The following is a 21798-nucleotide window of genomic DNA, read 5'->3' as shown; positions in this document are numbered from 1 at the left end:
ATGATATGCAGCATGTCTATATTGTGTGTGTGACTGCGGGTGTATCTGCATGCCTATATTGTGTGTGTGACTGCGGGTGTATCTGCATGCCTATATTGTGTGTGTGACTGCGGGTGTATCTGCATGCCTATATTGTGTGTGTGACTGCGGGTGTATCTGCATGCCTATATTCTGTGTGTGTGACTGCGGGTGTAAGTGCATGCCTATATTGTGTGTGTGACTGCGGGTGTATCTGCATGCCTATATTGTGTGTGTGTGATTGCGGGTGTATCTGCATGCCTATATTGTGTGTGTGACTGCGGGTGTATCCGCATGCCTATATTCTGTGTGTGTGACTGCGGGTGTATCTGCACGCCTATATTCTGTGTGTGTGACTGCGGGTGTATCTGCACGCCTATATTCTGTGTGTGTGACTGCGGGTGTATCTGCATGCCTATATTCTGTGTGTGTGACTGCGGGTGTATCTGCATGCCTATATTCTGTGTGTGTGACTGCGGGTGTATCTGCATGCCTATATTCTGTGTGTGTGACTGCGGGTGTATCTGCATGCCTATATTCTGTGTGTGTGACTGCGGGTGTATCTGCATGCCTATATTCTGTGTGTGTGACTGCGGGTGTATCTGCATGCCTATATTCTGTGTGTGTGTGACTGCGGGTGTATCTGCATACCTATATTCTGTGTGTGTGACTGCGGGTGTATCTGCATGCCTATATTGTGTGTGTGACTGCGGGTGTATCTGCATGCCTATATTCTGTGTGTGTGACTGCGGGTGTATCTGCATGCCTATATTGTGTGTGTGACTGCAGGTGTATCTGCATGCCTATATTCTGTGTGTGACTGCGGGTGTATCTGCATGCCTATATTCTGTATGTGTGACTGCGGGTGTATCTGCATGCCTATATTCTGCGTGTGTGACTGCGGGTGTATCTACACGCCTATATTCTGCGTGTGTGACTGCGGGTGTATCTGCATGCCTATATTCTGTGTGTGTGACTGCGGGTGTATCTGCATGCCTATATTCTGTGTGTGTGACTGTGGGTGTATCTGCATGCCTATATTCTGTGTGTGACTACGGGTGTATCTGCATGCCTATATTCTGTGTGTGTGACTGTGGGTGTATCTGCATGCCTATATTCTGTGTGTGACTGCGGGTGTATCTGCATGCCTATATTCTGTGTGTGACTGCGGGTGTATCTGAATGCCTATATTCTGTGTGTGCGACTGCGGGTGTATCTGCATGCCTATATTCTGTGTGCGACTGCGGGTGTATCTGCATGCCTATATTCTGTGTGTGTGACTGCGGGTGTATCTGCATGCCTATATTGTGTGTGTGACTGCGGGTGTATCTGCATGCAAAATGCTAAGTTACAATGTCAGCGGCTGTAACACTGTAATATAGGCATGCCGCTGCGACGCTACAACGTAGCATTTCGCATGAAGATACACCCGCAGTCACACACAGAACATAGGCATGCTGCTGCCACAGTGACCTCTCTCACGTACCGTCACAGTGACCTCTCTCCCCCGTACCGTCACAGTGACCTCTCTCCCCTACCGTCACAGTGACCTCTCTCCCCTACCGTCACAGTGACCTCTCTCCCCTATCGTCACAGTGACCTCTCTCCCCTACCGTCACAGTGACCTCTCTCCCCTACCGTCACAGTGACCTCTCTGCCCTACCGTCACAGTGACCTCTCTCCCGTACCATCACAGTGACCTCTCTCCCGTACCGTCACAGTGACCTCTCTCCCATACCGTCACAGTGACCTCTCCCCCATACCGTCACAGTGACCTCTCTCCCATACCGTCACAGTGACCTCTCTCCCCCGTACCGTCACAGTGACCTCTCTCCCCCGTACCGTCACAGTGACCTCTCTCCCGTACCGTTACAGCGACCTCTCTCCCATGCAGTCACAGTGACCTCTCTCCCGTACCATCACAGTGACCTCTCTCCCCCGTACCGTCACAGTGACCTCTCTCCCCCATACCGTCACAGTGACCTCTCTCCCGTACCGTCACAGCGACCTCTCTCCCATGCAGTCACAGTGACCTCTCTCCCATGCAGTCACAGTGACCTCTCTCCCCTACCGTCACAGTGACCTCTCTCCCGTACCATCACAGTGACCTCTCTCCCCTACCGTCACAGTGACCTCTCTCCCCTACCGTCACAGCAACCTCTCTCCCATACCGTCACAGTGACCTCTCTCCCGTACCGTCACAGCGACCTCTCTCCCCCGTACCGTCACAGTGACCTCTCTCCCCTACCGTCACAGTGACCTCTCTCCCCTACCGTCACAGTGACCTCTCTCCCATACCGTCACAGTGACCTCTCTCCCATACCGTCACAGTGACCTTTCTCCCGTACCGTCACAGTGACCTCTCTCCCGTACCGTCACAGCGACCTCTCTCCCCTACCGTGACAGCGACCTCTCTCCCCTACCGTCACAGCGACCTCTCTCCCCTACCGTCACAGCGACCTCTCTCCCCCGTACCATCACAGTGACCTCTCTCCCATACCGTAACAGTGGCCTCTATAATGCTCTGGGTGGCTAATTCAATGTCCTTTGTGGTTATCTAGCTCTTGTGGAACCTTCTCTCTGCTTACCTAAGCCCAGTACATTATATTTAGTGACCTTTGAAAAAGAAACACAAGATCTACTTCGTTACAACAAGGAGAATCCAATGTTGCCGGATGGCTGCCAGTATTACCGAAAAGAGGTGTTTTTTTCCTTCTGCTTTGGTAAGATAATGGGGGTCGCGGCTTGTCCTGCTGCAAAGGCAAACATGCTGAAGATGGAGACCGGATACCGAAACTTCATCAGCTGCTTCTTGAACTGGTCAACCATCTCTGGACTCACCTCTTCGTCAAATGCTACTTTAATTAGCTATGGGGAAAACAAGAGAGAGGTCTTCTCAATGCCAATGGACTCAATAACTTGGTGCACATAGTACAAATGTACTATAACCTGCAGGAATCAGTCTGACGTTGGCTTTTATACAACTGTTACAGGTAATGACAGCACATGGATGGGGTATTGGTGCTATGGTACAGTAATCACATCTGGGGATGAGCCTCTCCCAGAAGGCAGGTATCTCAGACAATGGGACTCGGACATTCTGCTAGTGATAGGGGGGGGTTACAAATAAATAGTAAATATATGTGATTGGAGTTGTAATGAGGGAAAGGAATCTGGCAACGCTTGAATATGTTAAAATGCATGAAAACAGCAGATGTAACTTATTACATGTAAATATTACATTTTAAACAGATTAAAGAGTTTTATCTGCGATTTTCCACAAATCAGATTTGAATGATGTAATCTTTGTTTTCAACATGTTTGCGAAAAACTGAAAATGAAAACTGAGATTTGCACAGGCTAGTAATGGGAGAAAATTACCTTCCAAATAGCTCAAATTTGATGGACAAAACATTATCCAATTTGAAACAATCAAACAATATCATCTTATATACAAGTATATAGGAAATAGTCCGCAAACTGGAAACAGACCGAAAGATTTAAAAGTCAGAAAATTATTATCTGAGGGTAAAGCTATCCAGTGCTGGTTACGTTACATTTATGTTTCACGTTATGTCTAAAACTATTCGTATGAATTGAAATAACGTAACAGAAATATGCATCGTTAATAGGATAAGTGGTAATAGGCAACGAATGTTGCAGAAAAACATAACACTGACCCGAATGATGCAATTTGCTTGTACTATCAGCCTATTGTCCTGGTGGGTCAGATTTCGGACAGCCAGTCACAGCATTGTGTAAGGCCATGTACTTATAAATCAGAACAGAACGGATAAGAAATAAACTAGTAGAATGGAAAAGCAGGTCAGCCGCGGATTGCCATGGGTGTATGCGTAATATCACATTAGATGGACAGGTGTCCATTGATCATGGTCGTTGTGCCATGGTGTCAGAAGGCTTATTAAATCCATGTCACCTGATTACAGACCTAGCCGTGGGGATTTATTATATCCACGTCACCCGCTTACAGACCTAGCCATGGGGATTTATTATATCCACGTCACCTGCTTACATACCTAGCCATGGGGCTTATTAAATCCATGTCACCTGATTACAGACCTAGCCGTGGGGATTTATTATATCCACGTCACCCGCTTACAGACCTAGCCATGGGGATTTATTATATCCACGTCACCCGCTTACAGACCTAGCCATGGGGATTTATTATATCCACGTCACCTGCTTACATACCTAGCCATGGGGCTTATTAAATCCACGTCACCTGCTTACAGACCTAGCCATGGGGATTTATTATATCCATGTCACCTGCTTACAGACCTAGCCATGGGGATTATTATATCCACGTCACCCGCTTACAGACCTAGCCGTAGGGATTATTAAATCCATGTCACCTGATTACAGACCTAGCCATGGGGATTATTATATCCACGTCACCTGATTACAGACCTAGCCGTGGGGATTATTACATCCACGTCACCTGCTTACAGACCTAGCCGTGGGGATTTATTACATCCACGTCACCTGCTTACAGACCTAGCCATGGGGATTATTATATCCACGTCACCCGCTTACAGACCTAGCCGTAGGGATTATTAAATCCATGTCACCTGATTACAGACCTAGCCGTAGGGATTATTAAATCCATGTCACCTGATTACAGACCTAGCCATGGGGATTTATTACATCCACGTCACCTGCTTACAGACCTAGCCGTGGGGATTTATTACATCCACGTCACCTGCTTACAGACCTAGCCGTGGGGATTTATTACATCCACATCACCTGTGTTACGTTCTGGGTTATTTGTGGACCCGGGGTGGTAGCAGGAGCGATCACAGAAGCAGATTTGTAAATAAAACTAGGATTTTTAATAAGTGCTCGAGTGGACATATAATGTGGCAGTAAATAAAAGTCCAGGAAAATATAAATGTGCACAAGAGTTCTGTGGTGGAAGCAAAAGGGTTAATGTCCAGGTAGAAACAATTAGAGCAGTCCAGGTGTGCAGGTAGTGAAACTGAAAATAAACAAGCCAGGTTTGCAGATAGTGAACTGAAGTGCAGGATGTCAGCAAGCTCAGGCACTCAGGTATGGGCAAGGGTGATGGAGGTAGCGGGGTAGTCCAGTGGGAACTAGGAGCTGACAGGCAGACTGGCAGACAGCGGATTCACAGGAACAGGAAAGCACAGAGAACTCCCTCTCAGCTAGGCTGAGATACACGTTGCACTGGCAAAGAAGGAAGGCACTGACCCTTCCTAAATACCCCATGCCGTGCTGTTACTGGCTGGAGGGAACATGTGACTCACCAGGATTGGCCAGCCGCATCACATGGCCAGAAGGCAAGATGGCAGCGCCCATGCCAAACGGAATGGAGACGCCGCCAGGCCTTACCAGCGCAGAGTGATAACAGGCCCGCACAACAACGCGTGCAGCCAAAGCCCCCCGCCAGACACCAGCTCCGCCACCAGACAGCCCGCGCCACAATGACCTCACAGGTAACACTCGCCTAGCGCCATGCTGAAATACCCTGGCCGTGACAGTACCCCCCCCTTTTGGGGTGGCCTCAGGACACTCACCAGGCTTCTCCGGATGGGCAGAATGGAATCTCCTGATGAGCGTGGACGTCACGAGCATCGGTCCAGCAACGTTCCTCTGGACCGTAACCTTTCCAGTCCAGCAAATACTGTAGATGACCTCTGCGTAGACGAGAGTCCAAGATCTGGGCGACCTCAAACTCAACTCCTCTCTCCGTCTGGACTCGAGGAGAAGCAGGTAGAGCACTATGGAATTTATTCAGGACCAGGGGCTTCAATAAGGAAATATGGAAGGAATTAGGGATTTTTAGGTATGGGGGTAACTGTAGACGATAGGCCACTGGATTAATGACTTCTGTTATGGAGAAGGGACCGATGAAGCGTGGTGCAAATTTCATAGAAGGAACCCTCAGACGAAGATTCCCGGGTGGATAACCAGACCTGGCTTCCAACTTGCATGCGTGGAACTATTCTACGCTTATCGGCCTGGGTCTTATAGCGAGAGGATGCCTTCAACAAATCAGACCGTACTTGAGTCCAGATGGCAGCAAAATTCCGCACCGTGTCCTCCACGGCCGGAACATCGAAAACAGGCAGGCTTCGGAATTCGGGAACATGAGGATGAAGGCCATATACAACCTGAAATGGTGTTTGGTTAGTTGACGAGTGGTAGTAAGCATTATGTGCAAACTCAGCCCACGGCAGCAAGGCAGCCCAATTGTCCTGAGAAGATGACATAAAAATGCTTAAGAAAGTCTCTAGATCTTGATTAACTCTCTCGGTGGAGCCGTTGCTTTGCGGATGGTAGGCCGTGGAAAAGTTTAACTTCACTTGAAGAACAGAACACAAAGCCCTCCAGAATTTTGCAGTAAACTGCACACCACGGTCAGAGACAATTTCAGCAGGAAGGCCATGTAGACGAAATATGTGTTGGACAAACAACTGTGCCAGGTCAGGGGCAGAAGGTAACTTCTTCAACGGTATATAGTGGACCATCTTAGAAAATCGGTCTATTACAACCCAGATAGTGTTGAAACCTTGAGAGACTGGCAGGTCTGTGACGAAATCCATGGAGAGATGCGTCCATGGACGTGATGGAGTAGGTAATGGAAGCAATTCCCCAGCTGGAGCTTGTCGTGATGATTTATGCTGGGCACAGGAGGAGCAGGAAGAGATAAACTCCATTATGTCTGCCTTCATAGAAGGCCACCAATAGTGTATTTTCAGGAACTCCAAGTCTTCCGAGTGCCTGAGTGCCCTGCGAAGCGAGAGGAATGTGCCCAAGTGAGAAGCTGCTTCCTTAATTCCGGGGCCACAAATGATTTTCCCGTAGGAGGCTGAAGTTGTAATGCGGCGAAAACTCTTGATTCCAAGACAGGGGTATTGCTTTGATTTTCAGATTGATCATCACAGAGGAGAGATCTCGATAGGGCATCAGCCTTCTGATTAAGTGCTCCAGACCGAAAGGTCAGGATGAACTGAAACCTGGCAAAGAATATTGCCCAGCGGGCCAAACGAGGACTCACACATTGGAGGTTTTTGAGAAATAGGAGATTTCTATGGTCCGTAAATACAGTAAATGGAAACTTGGCGCCTTCTAGCAAATATCTCCATTCTTTCAACGCCAACTTTACAGCTAGTAGTTCCTGCTCACCTATGGCGTAGTTCCTTTCGGCAGGAGAGAATTTTTTAGAAAAGAACCCACACGGATGGACTCGGTTGTCCTCATAACGTTGAGACAAGACTGCTCCCACAGCTTCAGATGATGCATCTACTTCCAACAAAAAAGGCCTGTCCAGATCTGGTTGTCGAAGGACTGGTGCTGAGATGAAGGCCTGTTTTAGAAGATGAAAGGCAGACTCTGCCTCAGGTGACCATTGGGCAGGATTAGCACCTTTGCGGGTCAAGGCTGTAATGGGAGCCAGCAGTGTAGAAAATCCCTTAATGAAGAGTCTATAATAATTGGCGAAGCCCAACAATCTCTGGATGGCCTTCAGTGTCTGAGGTGGGGTCCAATCCAGAATTGCTTGTACCTTCTTGGGGTCCATTTCTAAACTGGAGCCAGATATTACATAGCCGAGAAAAGGTACACTGGGCACTCCAAAGACGCACTTCTCCAGTTTGCAGTAAAGGTGGTTTTCTCTCAAACGGGTCAGGACCTCCTTAACATGTTCTTGATGTTTAGCCACAGAGGGTGAAAAAATCAGTATGTCATCCAGATAGACAACAACCGAAACATATAACAGATCCCGGAAAATCTCATTAACGAAACTTTGAAAGACAGCAGGGGCGTTACATAATCCAAAAGGCATTACCAAATACTCGAAATGTCCATCTCTGGTATTAAAAGCGGTCTTCCATTCATCACCAGCTCGGATACGAATGAGGTTGTAAGCCCCTCTTAGATCTAATTTAGAAAAAATGACAGAGCCCTTGACCCTATCAAACAACTCAGTAATCAGGGGAAGAGGGTATCGATTTTTTACAGTAATGTCATTAAGGCCTCGATAATCGATACATGGTCTTAGACCACCGTCCTTCTTGCCAACGAAGAAAAACCCAGCTCCAGCAGGTGAAGTAGAGGGGCGGATGAACCCCTTTGCCAGGTTGTCCCGGATGTACTCGGTCATGGCTTGAGTCTCAGGCAAGGACAGCGGATAGGTACGACCACGACGTGGCATCTTATCAGGTATCAATTCATTTGGACAGTCCCATTCCCTATGAGGGGGTAAGATATTTGCTTGTTGTTCAGAAAAAACGTCGGCAAACATCTGATATTCCTTGGGAATGGCAGAAGAAACTAATGAAACCGTCTTTCACACAGGTCGAATTTTTGGAAGACAGGATTTCTGACAGTCCATACCCCATGACAGAATCTGCATAGAACTCCAATATATCCTGGGATTATGTTTACGTAACCAGGGTAGACCAAAAACAATTTCTTGAGAGGCCTCTGATATCACCAGGAATTTTAAGGACTCAGAATGAAGTGCCCCAATTCGGACCAATACAGGTTGAGTCTCTTTGGTGACTATCCCGTTAGTCAGAGGGCGTCCGTCTATCGAGGTCAGGGAGATAGCATGGTTGAGAGTCAAACAAGGTATCTGAAATTTATCAATGAAACTAGACGTTATGAAATTTCCGGCTGCTCCTGAGTCAATTAGAGCAGTAGCAAAGACAGGTTTGGGTGTAAGATCCAAGGCTAGGGTAATCGTGAAATCTTTAATTTTTGGAGACGGGTTCATAACTCCTAACTTGATGTCTCCAGGGTCAGTTAGGATTTGGCATTTCCCGGTTTACGGGGACAGGAGATCAGCAGGTGACCAGACTCTCCGCAGTACAGACAGAGGTTTTTTGCATTCTTCTCTGACGTTCTTCTTTGGAGAGGTGTGTATGATTCACCTGCATAGGCTCCTCTTCAGTAGGAGAAGGAATGGGATGGGTAGAAATGGAGGGGGTAAATGACCTTTGCCGGTCAGTTCTGTGTTTTTCAGCCTGACGTTCCCTGAAGCGTAGGTCAACTTTGATACACAACAAAATCATGTCGTTCAGATTAGTAGGAAGCTCTCGAGTGACTAGATCATCCTTTAGTCGGTCTGACAACCCATGCCAGAAGGCCGAGGTGAGGGCTTCCTCATTCCATTTGAGCTCTGATGCTAACATTTTAAATTGCACGGCATATTGACTGACAGGACGGACCCCTTGCCTCAGTGTCATGATGTTTGATGATGCTGATACAGTACGCCCAGGTTCATCGAAAATCCTCCTGAAAGAGGACACAAAGCCTGCGTAATTATCCAGCAGCGGATCTGAGCGCTCCCAGAGTGGGGAAGCCCATTCCAAGGCCTGACCGGATAACAGAGAGACTATATAAGCCACTTTAGTTCTTGCAGTTAGAAAGTTGTCAGGCTGCAGGGTAAAATGTATGTCACACTGATTTAGGAATCCTCGGCAGAGTTTAGGATTGCCGTCAAATTTATTTGGTAAAGGAAGACGTAAGCGGGGAGATGATCTGCCTCCTGTATTCCCAGACGCTGATGCGGATGTAGTTGCTGGTACTTCAGGGGTAGAAAAGGAAGTTTGCAAACTATCCTGTCGCTTGGACATCTCTTGCAGAAATTTAGCCACCTGATGCTGCATGTTTTCCAGATTTTCTAATCGACCAGAAATGCACCTGAACAAATCCACTCCTGACTCCTGATCCGTGGCCGGCTCCATGGCCAGTGCAAACTGTTACGTTCTGGGTTATTTGTGGACCCGGGGTGGTAGCAGGAGCGATCACAGAAGCAGATTTGTAAATAAAACTAGGATTTTTAATAAGTGCTCGAGTGGACATATAATGTGGCAGTAAATAAAAGTCCAGGAAAATATAAATGTGCACAAGAGTTCTGTGGTGGAAGCAAAAGGGTTAATGTCCAGGTAGAAACAATTAGAGCAGTCCAGGTGTGCAGGTAGTGAAACTGAAAACAAACAAGCCAGGTTTGCAGATAGTGTACTGAAGCGCAGGATGTCAGCAGACTCAGGCACTCAGGTATGGGCAAGGGTGATGGAGGTAGCGGGGTAGTCCAGTGGGAACTAGGAGCTGACAGGCAGACTGGCAGACAGCGGATTCACAGGAACAGGAAAGCACAGAGAACTCCCTCTCAGCTAGGCTGAGATACACGTTGCACTGGCAAAGAAGGAAGGCACTGACCCTTCCTAAATACCCCATGCCGTGCTGTTACTGGCCGGAGGGAACATGTGGCTCACCTAGATTGGCCAGCCGCATCACATGGCCAGAAGGCAAGATGGCAGCGCCCATGCCAAACGGAATGGAGACGCCGCCAGGCCTTACCAGCGCAGAGTGATAACAGGCCCGCACAACAACGCGTGCAGCCAAAGCCCCCCGCCAGACACCAGCTCCGCCACCAGACAGCCCGCGCCACAATGACCTCACAGGTAACACTCGCCTAGCGCCATGCTGAAATACCCTGGCCGTGACAACCTGCTTACAGACCTAGCCGTGGAGATTTATTATATCCACGTCACCTGCTTACAGACCTAGCCGTGGGGATTTATTACATCCACGTCACCTGCTTACAGACCTAGCCGTGGGGATTTATTATATCCACGTCACCTGCTTACAGACCTAGCCGTGGGGATTTATTACATCCACGTCACCTGCTTACAGACCTAGCCGTGGGGATTTATTATATCCACGTCACCCGAGTACAGACCTAGCCATGGGGATTTATTATATCCACGTCACCCGAGTACAGACCTAGCCATGGGGATTTATTATATCCACGTCACCTGAGTACAGACCTAGCCATGGGGATTTATTATATCCATGTCACATGTGTGCTTGTTACCTGTACTCCATGTAATCTGCCATTCTGCGCACTAAACTAATATTTAGGCTCTTCATTTAGTAGGAACTATTTACATCACTGAGGCATTAGACACATACTATGCTATTACTGCAAATTACATTGTATCTGTCTGCATAGAGATTAAGGATATCTGATTTATAGTTCTTTTTGCATAACAAAGGTGGAAGAAAAGGCTCTGAATGTAATATATGCATATTACTACTAGGACAAAATGGTGGGACTGACCTCCAAAAATAGATTTTTTATGTCAATGTCCACAGACTCCCCAATAATCAGCTCTAAGAACACAATCAGGGCACCCCCAAAAAATAGTACATTCTGGGACCTCACTTGACTCCCACAAGTTACAATACAATAGTAGTAACATTACTTTATGCAGCTAAAGATCAAGGTGTCCAAAAGGTGGATGAAGGTAAATATGCTGAATAGTCTTCCACTAGTGACATGTCTAGGCTATGGATTTCCAAAACCAGTCCTCAGGATTCCCTAGCAGTGCCTGTTCTCTAGGTCTCCTCAAATAATCACGTGACATAATTGATCCAGCAAAGAGATGTGGAAAACATGCACTGTTAAGGTGCCATTAATACTGTATTTGGAGAAACATTGATCTAGTCTGAAAATGTCAGTGATCCCTGTGATTTTGGTTGGTTATTTACACCAAAATGACCAAGCAATGCATTGTACTTAGATTTAAAACTAGTCACTGGTAAGAGACCCTTTTATGATCATATTTTATGGCCAGTGACCTCCCAGATGTAGGAGGGGTGTGATTGTTGCCATGTATATATTATACTGCAGACCGGTTACTGGACATTCTCACCCAATAGCTGCGCAAACATAGAATTAGGTGGATAAGTGTCTCACCGAACTAAAGTCCCAAAACACCTTTTAAAGTCCAGACATTGCCTCTTAAATAATAAAAAGCAAGGTTTAAAGTTTAATACAAACTCTGGTAACAGGCAAGCTATATAAATACGGTACCTCACATTATTTGAGGTTTACATTTGTTGAGAAGTCGATAAGATTCAGCAAACTAGCCTAGTAATTGCATATTAAATACAAGTCATTTACTTGGCAGAACCCACATGACTGTGATTAGACGGATAGTATTATCATTGTCAGCAAGTACATCAGAGGCTGCAGATGGCTTTTTATAGCCTGTAACTCAGATGAAGTGCAGATAAGCCCACCTTCGTTATCTATGGTTTGTTTATACAGTGTTATCTTCAAGACGTCATCAAAAACTATATCTGACACAATGTCTATGGAAATCAAGCATTACGTATTATCAGGTAGAAATGACTAACACCCATCCCATAGCAAACCCTCATTTGTTCTGGAAGAGTTTAGGTCAATCCATGGTTCCATCTTGTTGAAGGCCGCCAAAATAAATGGCCAAATGCCAGTGTGATCCTGGCTCTGAAGCCAAATGGTAGCACCAGCATTGGAGAATTAAGGGCACCCATGACAAGTGTAAGAAGCCATTTGGTGGGATGAATCAATCTGAAAATCGTATCAACTGATGTGATGTGTGAGACAGCCAGTTTGTAGATTAAGTCAATGTTCAAATGAAGTTTCCCACTGATATTAATGATCATACTGGCAGTATTGGCTGCCCTCCACCATTGACATCTGTGAGGCATACTTGAGGATTCGAGCCAAAAACTAGTTAACATTACATAAGACAACTAAGCCAGAGAACCCCAACATCCTGGTAATGCTAACTCACTAGCGTTGGCACATCCAGGTCCTGCATTATTTCACCAAGAAGGAGTGGAGGGTAAAGGAGTGGAGGGTAAAGGAGTGGAGGGTAAAGGAATGGAGGGTAAAGGAGGGTAAAGGTGTGTAGGGTAAAGGAGTGGAGGGTAAGAGAGGGTAAAGGAGTGGAGGGTAAAGGAGTGTAAAGGAGTGGAGGGTAAACGGAGTGTAAAGGAGTGGAGGGTAAAGTAGAGTAAAGGAGTGTAAAGGAGTGAAGGGTAAAGGAGTGGAGGGTAAAGGAGGGTAAAGGAGTGTAAATGAGTGGAGGGTAAAGGAGTGGAGGGTAAAGGCGTGGAGTGTAAAGGAGTGGAGGGTAAAGAGGGTAAAGGAGTGGAAGGTAAAGGAGTGGAGGGTAAAGGAGTGGAGGGTAAAATAGGGTAAAGGAGTGGAGGGTAAAGGATGGTAAAGGAGTGGAAGGTAAAGGAGGGCAAAGGAGTGGAAGGTAAAGGAGTGGAGGGTAAAAGAGGGTAAAGGAATAGAGGGTAAAGGAGTGGAGGGTAAAGGAGGGTAAAGGAGTGGAGGGTAAACGCAGGTAACATGAGGCGGATAACCCTTATTGTTGGAAAACTGCTTGCAGGTAAGGAATGCTGTCATAGGGCCACATCCATCTCCCACCACTGGTGTATATAGACAGCTGGACGCTACAGGGGTCAGTAAAGAGACAGAGAAACAAGAATGGTCTTGAGAAGTGGACAAATGAGTCCGTTCGGCATAAAGAGTGAATTTGCTGGAAATATCTGGCACAGATCACTAATGTTATGAGCGATACGGTCACATGACTTCTGGACCAGATACCTGAAATGTTGCCGATCGGATCTGGAGACCTTCCTGCATATTTTGCTGTAGATGGTTCTGGACGTTTATTTTCTTCTCCCGAGTTATGGAAGCGATGGGGACACTACGGATCACTGTTTGCTCCCCCACTTGGAAGAAAGGAAACCATAATATATGTTATAATGGACAATATACTAAAAGCATGTGTTACCCGCAACACGGTACAAGGTCGTCTCTGTAGTAAAGTGCTGAACTAAGTGGCCGTTCAGTCACCACTCAAGGAATGAAATACAATATGTACAAAAAAAAAGTTTTGTGACATACCAAACATATACAGTATGCAATATGAATCCGACAGACATGTAAGTTGCTGTTCTTTATAATCAACAGTTCTACACAAAGCTGAATGCAATGACAGTACGTAATCCTATGTAAATCGGGTCAGACACACAATGCCCACCCATGTAGGTGACTCTGAGTGTGGTAGAAAAATCATCAAAGTACAGCCAAACTCTATAGCCCAGACCCCTGATGATGTTGGGCCCTACAGCTGACATAGACTCATGTGCCTATAACTATGCCAGTGACTACCACTGCTCATGGGAGATATATCTTATTAGTATGTATTTACAGACAAAATGATGGTCTGCATAAAATTAGTTGTGTCCTTATGTTACACATCAGTATACAGGAGTTCTACAACAAATATCCAACTCCCGATCCTGCACCATGCATGTAACCCAGGACCTTACCCTACTCACCAGCCCCACTATATAACATGGTAATCTACCTCTCATACCTGCAACATACATGTAACCCAAGACCTTATACAACTCACCAGCCCCACTATAAAACATGGTAATCTACCTCTAACACCTGCCCCATACACGTAACCCAGGCCCTTATACTACTCACCAGCCCCACGATACAACATGGTAATCTACCTCTAATACCTACACCATACACGAAACCCAGGCCCTTACCCTACTCACCAGCTCCACTATATAACATGGCCATCTACCTCTCGTACCTGTACCATACATGTAACCCAGGACCTTACCCTACTCACCAGCCCCACTATACAACATGGTAATCTACCTCTAATACCTGCCCCATACACTCAGGCCCTTATACAACTCACCAGCCCCACTATATAACATGGTAATCTACCTCTTATACCTGCAACATACATGTAACCCAAGACCTTATACAAGTCAGCAGCCCCACTATATAACATGGTAATCTACCTCTAATACCTGCAACATACATGTAACCCAGGACCTTACCCTACTCACCAGCTCCACTATATAACATGGCCATCTACCTCTCGTACCTGTACCATACATGTAACCCAGGAACTTACCCTACTCACCAGCCCCACTATATAACATGGTAATCTACCTCTAACACCTGCCCCATACACGTAACCCAAGACCTTATACTACTCACCAGGCCCACGATACAACATGGTAATCTACCTCTAATACCTGCAACATACATGTAACCCAGGACCTTACCCTACTCACCAGCTCCACTATACAACATGGCAATCTACCTCTAATACCTGCCCCATACACTCAGGCCCTTATACTACTCACCAGCCCCACTATATAACATGGTAATCTACCTCTAATACCTGCACCATACACTCAGGCCCTTATACTACTCACCAGCCCCACTATATAACATGGTAATCTACCTCTAATACCTGCACCATACACTCAGGCCCTTATACTACTCACCAGCACCACTATATAACATGGTAATCTACCGCTAATACCTGCACCATACATGTAACCCAGGACCTTACCCTACTCACCAGCCCCACAATATAACATGGCCACCTACCTCTAATACCTGCACCATACACATGCAGGCCCTTATTCTACTCACCAGCCCCACTATATAACATGGTCACATACCTCTCGTACCTGCACCATACACGTAACCCAGGACCTTACCCTATTCACCAAGCCCCACTATGTAACATGGTAATCTACCTCTAATACCTGCACCATACATGTAACCCAAGCCCTTCCACTACTCACCAGCCCCACTATATAACATGGTAATCTACCTCTAATACCTGCAACATACATGTAACCCAAGCCCTTCCACTACTCACCAGCCCCACTATATAACATGGTAATCTACCTCTAATACCTACACCATACATGTAACCCAAGCCCTTCCACTACTCACCAGCCTCACTATATAACATGGTAATCTACCTCTAATACCTGCAACATACATGTAACCCAGGACCTTACTCTACTCACCAGCTCCACTATATAACATGGCCATCTACCTCTCGTACCTGTACCATACATGTAACCCAGGACCTTACCCTACTCACCAGCCCCACTATACAACATGGTAATCTACCTCTAATACCTGCCCCATACACTCAGGCCATTATACAACTCACCAGCCCCACTATATAACATGGTAATCTACCTCTTATACCTGCAACATACATGTAACCCAAGACCTTATACAACTCAGCAGCCCCACTATATAACATGGTAATCTACCTCTAATACCTGCAACATACATGTAACCCAGGACCTTACCCTACTCACCAGCTCCACTATATAACATGGCCATCTACCTCTCGTACCTGTACCATACATGTAACCCAGGAACTTACCCTACTCACCAGCCCCACTATATAACATGGTAATCTACCTCTAATACCTGCCCCATACACGTAACCCAAGACCTTATACAAATCCCCAGCCCCACTATATAACATGGTAATCTACCTCTAACACCTGCCCCATACACGTAACCCAGGCCCTTATACTACTCACCAGGCCCACGATACAACATGGTAATCTACCTCTAATACCTGCAACATACATGTAACCCAGGACCTTACCCTACTCACCAGCTCCACTATACAACATGGCAATCTACCTCTAATACCTGCCCCATACACTCAGGCCCTTATACTACTCACCAGCCCCACTATATAACATGGTAATCTACCTCTAATACCTGCACCATACACTCAGGCCCTTATACTACTCACCAGCCCCACTATATAACATGGTAATCTACCTCTAATACCTGCACCATACACTCAGGCCCTTATACTACTCACCAGCACCACTATATAACATGGTAATCTACCGCTAATACCTGCACCATACATGTAACCCAGGACCTTATCCTACTCACCAGCCCCACAATATAACATGGCCACCTACCTCTAATACCTGCACCATACACATGCAGGCCCTTATTCTACTCACCAGCCCCACTATATAACATGGTCACATACCTCTCGTACCTGCACCATACACGTAACCCAGGACCTTACCCTATTCACCAAGCCCCACTATGTAACATGGTAATCTACCTCTAAAACCTGCACCATACATGTAACCCAAGCCCTTCCACTACTCACCAGCCCCACTATACAACATGGTAATCTACCTCTAATACCTGCAACATACATGTAACCCAGGACCTTACTCTACTCACCAGCTCCACTATATAACATGGCCATCTACCTCTCGTACCTGTACCATACATGTAACCCAGGACCTTACCCTACTCACCAGCCCCACTATATAACATGGTAATCTACCTCTAATACCTACACCATACATGTAACCCAGGACCTTACCCTACTCACCTGCCCAACTATATAACATGGTAATCTACCTCTAATACCTGCACCAAACACGAAACCCAGGCCCTTACCCTACTCACCAGCTCCACTATATAACATGGTAATCTACCTCTAATACCTGCCCCATACACGTAACCCAGGACCTTATACTACTCACCAGCCCCACTATATAACTTGGTAATCTCCTCTAATACCTGCACCATACACGTAACCCAGGACCTTATACTACTCACCAGCCCAACTATATAACATGGTAATCTCCTCTAATACCTGCACCATACATGTAACCCAGGACCTCACCCTACTCACCAGCTCCACTATATAACATGGTAATCTACCTCTAATACCTGCACCATACATGTAACCCAGGACTTCCCCTACTCACCAGCCCCACTATATAACATGGTAATCTACCTCTAATACCTGCAACATACATGTAACCCAGGGCCTCACCCTACTCACCAGCCCCACTATACAACATGGTAATCTACCTCTAATACCTGCACCATACACTCAGGCCCTTATACTCTCACCAGCCCCACTATATAACATGGTAATCGACCTCTAATACCTGCAACATACATGTAACCCAGGCCCTTATACTACTCAACAGTCCCACTATGTAATATGGCCACCTATCTCTCGTACCTGCACAATACATGTAACCAATTCCCCCATTAGTCTGCTCTCGCTAACTAGCTCCATTATGTAACTACCGCTGACACTGGCACCATGCACATACCCCCATTCTCCCCTCGTTCTGCTCTCGCTAACTAGCTCCATTATATAACTACCTCTGACACTGGCACTATGCACATACCCCTATTCTCCCCTCGGTCTGCTCTTGCTCACCAGCTCTATTATATACCAACCTGTGACACTGGCACCATGCACATACCCCTATTCTCCCCTCGGTCTGCTCTCGCTCACCAGCTCCATTATATAACTACCTGTGACACTGGCACCATGCATATACCCCTATTCTCCCCTCGGCCTGCTCTCGCTCACCAGCTCCATTATATAACTACTTCAGACACTGGCACCATGCACATACCCCTATTCTCCCATCGGTCTGCTCTCGCTCACCAGCTCCATTATATAACTACCTGTGACACTGGCACCATGCACATACCCCTATTCTCCCCTCGGCCTGCTCTCGCTCACCAGCTCCATTATGTAACTACCTGTGACACTGGCACCATGCACATACCCCTATTCTCCCCTCGGTCTGCTCTCGCTCACTAGCTCCATTATATAACTACCTCTGACACTGGCACCATGCACATACCCCTATTCTCCCCTCGGCCTGCTCTCGCTCACCAGCTCCATTATGTAACTACCTCTGACACTGGCACCATGCACATACCCCTATTCTCCCCTCGGCCTGCTCTCGCTCACCAGCTCCATTATGTAACTACCTGTGACACTGGCACCATGCACATACCCCTATTCTCCCCTCGGTCTGCTCTCGCACACCAGCTCCATTATATAACTACCTGTGACACTGGCACCATGCACATACCCCTATTCTCCCCTCGGTCTGCTCTCGCTCAGTAGCTCCATTATATAACTACCTGTGACACTGGCACCATGCACATACCCCTATTCTCCCCTCGGTCTGCTCTCGTTCACCAGCTCCATTATGTAACTACCTGTGACACTGGCACCATGCACATACCCCTATTCTCCCCTCGGTCTGCTCTCGCTCACCAGCTCCATTATATAACTACCTGTGACACTGGCACCATGCACATACCCCTATTCTCCCCTCGACCTGCTCTCGCTCACTAGCTCCATTATTTATCTACCTGTGACACTGGCACCATGCACATACCCCTATTCTCCCCTCGGCCTGCTCTCGCTCACCAGCTCCATTATATAACTACCTCTGACACTGGCACCATGCACATACCCCTATTCTCCCCTCGGCCTGCTCTCGCTCACCAGCTCCATTATGTAACTACCTGTGACACTGGCACCATGCACATACCCCTATTCTCCCCTCGGTCTGCTCTCGCTAACTAGCTCCATTATATAACTACCTGTGACACTGGCACCATGCACATACCCCTATTCTCCCCTCGGTCTGCTCTCGCTCACCAGCTCCATTATATAACTACCTATGACACTGGCACCATGCACATACCCCTATTCTCCCCTCGGTCTGCTCTCGCTAACTAGCTCCATTATATAACTACCTGTGACACTGGCACCATGCACATACCCCTATTCTCCCCTCGGTCTGCTCTCGCTAACTAGCTCCATTATATAACTACTTCTGACACTGGCACCATGCACATACCCCTATTCTCCCCTCGGTCTGCTCTCGCTCACCAGCTCCATTATTTATCTACCTGTGACACTGGCATCATGCACATACCCCTATTCTCCCCTCGGTCTGCTCTCGCTAACTAGCTCCATTACATAACTACCTGTGACACTGGCACCATGCACATACCCCTATTCTCCCCTCGGTCTGCTCTCGCTCACTAGCTCCATTATATAACTACCTGTGACACTGGCACCATGCACATACCCCTATTCTCCCCTCGGTCTGCTCTCGCTCACCAGCTCCATTATTTATCAACCTGTGACACTGGCATCATGCACATACCCCTATTCTCCCCTCGGTCTGCTCAATCTAACTAGCTAAATTATATAACTACCTGTGACACTGGCACCATGCACATACCCCTATTCTCCCCACGGTCTGCTCTCGCTCACTAGCTCCATTATATAACTACCTGTGACACTGGCACCATGCACATACCCCTATTCTCCCCTCGGTCTGCTCTCGCTCACTAGCTCCATTATTTATCTACCTCTGACACTGGCACCATGCACATACCCCTATTCTCCCCTCGGTCTGCTCTCGCTAACTAGCTCCATTATGTAACTACCTGTGACACTGGCACCATGCACATACCCCTATTCTCCCCTCGGTCTGCTCTCGCTAACTAGCTCCATTATATAACTACCTCTGACACTGGCACCATGCACATACCCCTATTCTCCCCTCGGCCTGCTCAATCTAACTAGCTAAATTATATAACTACCTCTGACACTGGCACCATGCACATACCCCTATTCTCCCCTCGGCCTGCTCTCGCTCACCAGCTCCATTATGTAACTACCTGTGACACTGGCACCATGCACATACCCCTATTCTCCCCTCGGTCTGCTCTCGCTGACTAGCTCCATTATGTAACTACCTCTGACACTGGCACCATGCACATACCCCTATTCTCCCCTCGGTCTGCTCTCGTTCACCAGCTCCATTATGTAACTACCTCTGACACTGGCACCATGCACATACCCCTATTCTCCCCTCGGTCTACTCTCGCTCACCAGCTCCATTATATAACTACCTGTGACACTGGCACCATGCACATACCCCTATTCTCCCCCGGTCTGCTCTCGCTCACCAGCTTCATTATATAACTACTTCAGACACTGGCACCATACACATACCCCTATTCTCCCCTCGGTCTGCTCTCGCTCACCAGCTCCATTATATAACTACCTGTGACACTGGCACCATGCATCTACCCCTATTCTCCCCTCGGCCTGCTCTCGCTCACCAGCTCCATTATGTAACTACCTCTGACACTGGCACCATGCACATACCCCTATTCTCCCCTCGGCCTGCTCTCGCTCACCAGCTCCATTATATAACTACCTCTGACACTGGCACCATGCACATACCCCTATTCTCCCCTCGGTCTGCTCTCGCTAACTAGCTCCATTATATAACTACCTGTGACACTGGCACCATGCACATACCCCTATTCTCCCCACGGTCTGCTCTCGCTAACTAGCTCCATTATATAACTACCTGTGACACTGGCACCATGCACATACCCCTATTCTCCCCTCGGTCTGCTCTCGCTCACCAGCTCCATTATATAACTACCTATGACACTGGCACCATGTACATACCCCTATTCTCCCCTCGGTCTGCTCTCGCTAACTAGCTCCATTATATAACTACCTGTGACACTGGCACCATGCACATACCCCTATTCTCCCCTCGGTCTGCTCTCGCTAACTAGCTCCATTATATAACTACTTCTGACACTGGCACCATGCACATACCCCTATTCTCCCCTCGGTCTGCTCTCGCTCACTAGCTCCATTACATAACTACCTGTGACACTGGCACCATGCACATACCCCTATTCTCCCCTCGGTCTGCTCTCGCTCACCAGCTCCATTATATAACTACCTGTGACACTGGCACCATGCACATACCCCTATTCTCCCCTCGGTCTGCTCTCGCTCACTAGCTCCATTATATAACTACCTCTGACACTGGCACCATGCACATACCCCTATTCTCCCCTCGGTCTGCTCTCGCTCACCAGCTCCATTATATAACTACCTGTGACACTGGCACCATGCACATACCCCTATTGTCCCCTCAGTCTGCTCTCGCTAACTAGCTCCATTATATAACTACCTGTGACACTGGCACCATGCACATACCCCTATTCTCCCCTCGGTCTGCTCTCGCTCACTAGCTCCATTATATAACTACCTCTGACACTGGCACCATGCACATACCCCTATTCTCCCCTCGGTCTGCTCTCGCTCACCAGCTCCATTATATAACTACCTGTGACACTGGCACCATGCACATACCCCTATTCTCCCCTCGGTCTGCTCTCGCTCACCAGCTCCATTATGTAACTACCTGTGACACTGGCACCATGCACATACCCCT

The 21798-nt window shown here is 47.3% G+C and overlaps 1 protein-coding gene across 2 annotated transcripts in view; it reads right to left on the bottom strand.

Moving 5' to 3' along the window:
* Nucleotides 1-21798, bottom strand: part of SBF2 (SET binding factor 2) — an 805041-nt gene that overhangs the window by 120971 nt on the left and 662272 nt on the right. For both annotated transcript variants that reach the window (XM_088476083.1, XM_088476084.1), the window contains exons 23-24: nucleotides 13457-13584; nucleotides 2711-2886 (exon numbers count right to left, since the gene is read on the bottom strand). In XM_088476083.1, the coding sequence (XP_088332209.1) occupies nucleotides 2711-2886; nucleotides 13457-13584 (304 nt within the window). The remainder of the gene's footprint in view (nucleotides 1-2710; nucleotides 2887-13456; nucleotides 13585-21798) is intronic.

The sequence above is a fragment of the Taudactylus pleione genome, unplaced genomic scaffold, assembly GCF_031769625.1.
Source record: "Taudactylus pleione unplaced genomic scaffold, aTauple2 ptg000182l, whole genome shotgun sequence".
In the NCBI taxonomy this organism is placed as follows: domain Eukaryota; kingdom Metazoa; phylum Chordata; class Amphibia; order Anura; family Myobatrachidae; genus Taudactylus; species Taudactylus pleione.
Note: the sequence above shows the minus strand (reverse complement) of the source record. Positions and strands in the feature narration are given on the sequence as shown.